This window comes from Ciconia boyciana, chromosome 1 (assembly GCF_034638445.1).
Source record: "Ciconia boyciana chromosome 1, ASM3463844v1, whole genome shotgun sequence".
Taxonomy (NCBI): domain Eukaryota; kingdom Metazoa; phylum Chordata; class Aves; order Ciconiiformes; family Ciconiidae; genus Ciconia; species Ciconia boyciana.
In genome coordinates this window covers 219057958-219061439 of record NC_132934.1, presented here as the reverse complement: position 1 = coordinate 219061439, position 3482 = coordinate 219057958, and the positions used below count along the sequence as shown (strand labels likewise).

Here is a 3482-nt window from a genome sequence, read left to right as displayed (position 1 = left end):
ATTCACAGCTTTATTTAGTGCATCTGTGATTTAGTCACTGAAGGATAGAAACCAAACTAGAAAATTATAAATATTACAGCAAGTCTACTAGAAACTTCACAGAAATAGGCTGAAATACATTAACATAGGGTATACCATGGTTCAGGGGAACCAAAGAGAACTCCAAAGGTGATGATGTCTTAATTAACCAGAAGTCTGAAATAATAAATAGCATGAGGCTTCTGCACTGCTGTAAATTTTACCCAAATAAATTCGTTCTTTTAGAAAGGGGAAAGATTTTTCGAAAAATAGACTTTTTAACCGCAGATTTTACTTCCTTGTTCCGTAAAGTGTAAATGATGGGGTTTAACAAGGGAGTTAAAATAGAGAAGACAACGTTGCTCATGACATGGACATCATCAGGGATGTCTGCTCTGTAGGACATGTACGCCACAGTGATGGAGGAGTAGTAGGTGCCCACCACAAGCAGATGGGAAGTACACGTTGAAAAAGCTTTCATGCGTCCTTCCTTGGAGTTGATCTTTAGTATGGAGAGGACGATGTGGACGTATGAGAGGGTGACGAGCCACAGAGGGATGACTGACACTGTCATAGCGATGGAGAACCCCAAGGAGGTCTGGAAATCGGCACTGAAGTCCGAGCACGCGGCTTGTACCACTGCCAGGTGGTCACAAAAGTAGTGGTGAACCCTGGTTGTGTCCCTGTAAGCTAGCTGAGAGGTCTGCGTGATGACGGGCACGGGTATTAGCAGCGCAGTGATCCAGGCGCTCACTGCCAGCTGGATATTCACTCTTCTTGTCATCTTGGCCGGGTAACGGAGGGGGTTGCAGATGGCTTCGTAGCGGTCATAAGCCATGACCACCAGGAGAAGCGCCTCGGTTACCGTCAACCCGTGAAAACTGTACATCTGCAGAAAACAGCTCCGAAACGAGATGGTTTTGTCATTGGCCAGGAACATTGCCAGCATTTTGGGGATGGTGGTGGTTGTGAACAGCACATCTAACACAGAGAGGTTAATCAGGAAAAAGTACATGGGTTTGTGGAGCGTACGGTCGACCACAATCACGGTGATGATAACGACATTACCAACTAGGATCAGCAGGTAGAATAGCAAGAACACAACAAAGAGGAGGGTCTGGAAATCCTGGAGAGCTGGAAACCCCACCAAGAAAAAGACTTTAGTGGAAGCGTTGCTGCTGCAGCTTTCCATGGTGGGGCTGGTCAAAACACCTGTGAGGATGAAGAGGGAGTTTGGAAACAGGCTGACGTGCAGGGAGACATTTCTCTAAGGAGCTTTGCAGAGGTTCTGCAAGGAAAACACATGTTGGATGAAATCTTGCAGAGCCGAACACATTGCAAGACACAGTTCGGCCCCCCTTGTCTCTAACCCCCAATTAAGATGATTTGGATTCTCTGTTGATGATGTGGATTACGTCTTTAGATGGCACGCTCTTCAGCTTTGGGCATGAAGGACAAGGATTCGTCTCACCTAGCTTTGGGTGCCCTCCATACAGAGCCCCCCCACCTGCACTGGTCCTTCTGGGTCCCTTTTCTGGTCCGTGGGGAAAAGGGGCATTTTGGGGAATGCAGCTCCTCTGCCCCATTCTGCACCGAGGAGGAGATGAGCCGCATTATGGAAATGCCCGTTTCTCTTCTCTAAGGGAATGCAGGGAATTAGGTCAGAAGCAGTCAATCATCCATCTCTCGTTTGCTAGGTTATTACAATCTTTGCTACCCAAAGTCATTTTTATCACCGTTTTTCATGCCCATGTTACCTCTGGTTGGCTACTTGCAGCTCACTGCGTTTCCCACAGTCATTGCAGCACGCAATCAATTTCCACTGCTGTTGCTGACATTCAGATGAAAATGTAGAATTTCTTTTGACTTCCAGGTCGTTTCCTGGTACATAAAAGCAAAGGAATTTTCATGGTAATTTTTTTTGGCTGATGTAGGTCAGCATTATGTCTTTTACCATGGCAAGAAATGTTTTAGAGATTCATGAAGTTCAAAGACACTGTAATAAAAAAACTAGGAATAAGTATCCGTCAGTGACTTCAGCTCAGATGGAGGGGGACACAATGTGTGACAGCTTACAGCCCTTACATATCTTTATTTTACATAATGTAGCTCTACAATTGCATTATTCATATAATCTTGTGATACTTTTTGGATTTCTCCAGGAAGGGTAAGAAGGAGCGTGCCGTACTTTTCCATTTATTTTACATTATGAGCTTTCAAGATTCTTGAGTTACAGAGATTTTCTTTCCTCTCAATAGAAGTACTTCCTTTGTTGCTCATAAAGATTTAATGCAGATTGGAAAGGACTATTCTGCCCAAACCCTATGGAATATATTTGTTTGCTGCAGGAAAATAAAGCAGCATTTTCGAAACTTCCAGCATCTTCTATTCAAGCCACGAAACAGCTACTGCACTTTCATAGGCACAAATTCCTTTGGAATTTATCTATTTTCTCTAACATTGGGTAAATCAAAACTAAGATGTCCTGGTTTCAGCTGAGATAGAGTTAATTTTCTTTATAGTGGCTGGACATAAGATAATGCTCAGAAGAAAAAATACCCTTGTTTTCATTAGGTTTATGCTAAAAAAAGAAGGAGAAATGAAGCTTAATTAAGTTTTTATGCCTTTTCTTGGTTTCCTTATCCCAATTTAAGAGAGGGGAAATAAAGCTCTCTTGGAAATGTTTTGTGCTTGGCCACAAGTAGTTGAGAGTAATGGTTGGTCTCATGCAATTTCCTAACATTATTAAATCTCTGGTAATTTTCAGATAGTTTTACCTTTCACCCAGAAAGTAATCTCCATAACCATATAGGAGAGATCCATTTAATATTACAAATAAATAGATTTTCTGCCACACTGAGATTTAAATACAACTGATACTTCATTTACTCTGTACCTCTCATCTAATCTACCCTTTTCCATTTCTCTTTCTTATTATTATTTTTTCCAAACTAGTAAGCTTCGAGGATGTAATTTGTATAAACAATGCTGTGCTATTAAAAAAACCAAGATAATTTATTGTATTGAATTAAAATTGCCAGCATGTAATGTCCTTAAAATTAGCATTGATTTGAAGTCATTTTCAGACATAGTAGATCAAATTCTCATTCTTTGGAGCCTGTTGACATGTATTACAATCATATTTTTCTGTCCTGGACCCCATGAGAAAAAAGTAAATCAAAATGAGACACTTAATTAGTCTGAAAAATATTATCATATTAACAGAATAGTATCAACAATAACTCACTTGCACTTTGAAGTTATAACTAGGTCTTCCCCTTCCTTAATGTTATCCTTAGTGGGAAGTACAAAACTCCTGCAGTAAATCAACGGGCAAAGCCATTACTGATATTGAACATATTTGAACGCGCTGCCCTGCTCCCCACCCAGAGATGCTCCCCAGAGATGCTCTCCGTGATGTTTTCTTGCCTTGAGCTGGGAGACCCACACGTTCTTTTCCCGAT

At 41.4% G+C, this 3482-nt stretch overlaps 1 protein-coding gene across 1 annotated transcript; it reads right to left on the bottom strand.

Annotated features, from left to right (window-relative positions):
- Positions 1-238: 238 nt before the first annotated feature.
- Positions 239-1210, bottom strand: OR2AT4 (olfactory receptor family 2 subfamily AT member 4). The gene has a single exon (XM_072859394.1). The coding sequence runs from the start codon at positions 1208-1210 to the stop codon at positions 239-241; it is 972 nt and encodes a 323-aa protein (XP_072715495.1).
- Between the last annotated feature and the right edge of the window lie 2272 nt (positions 1211-3482).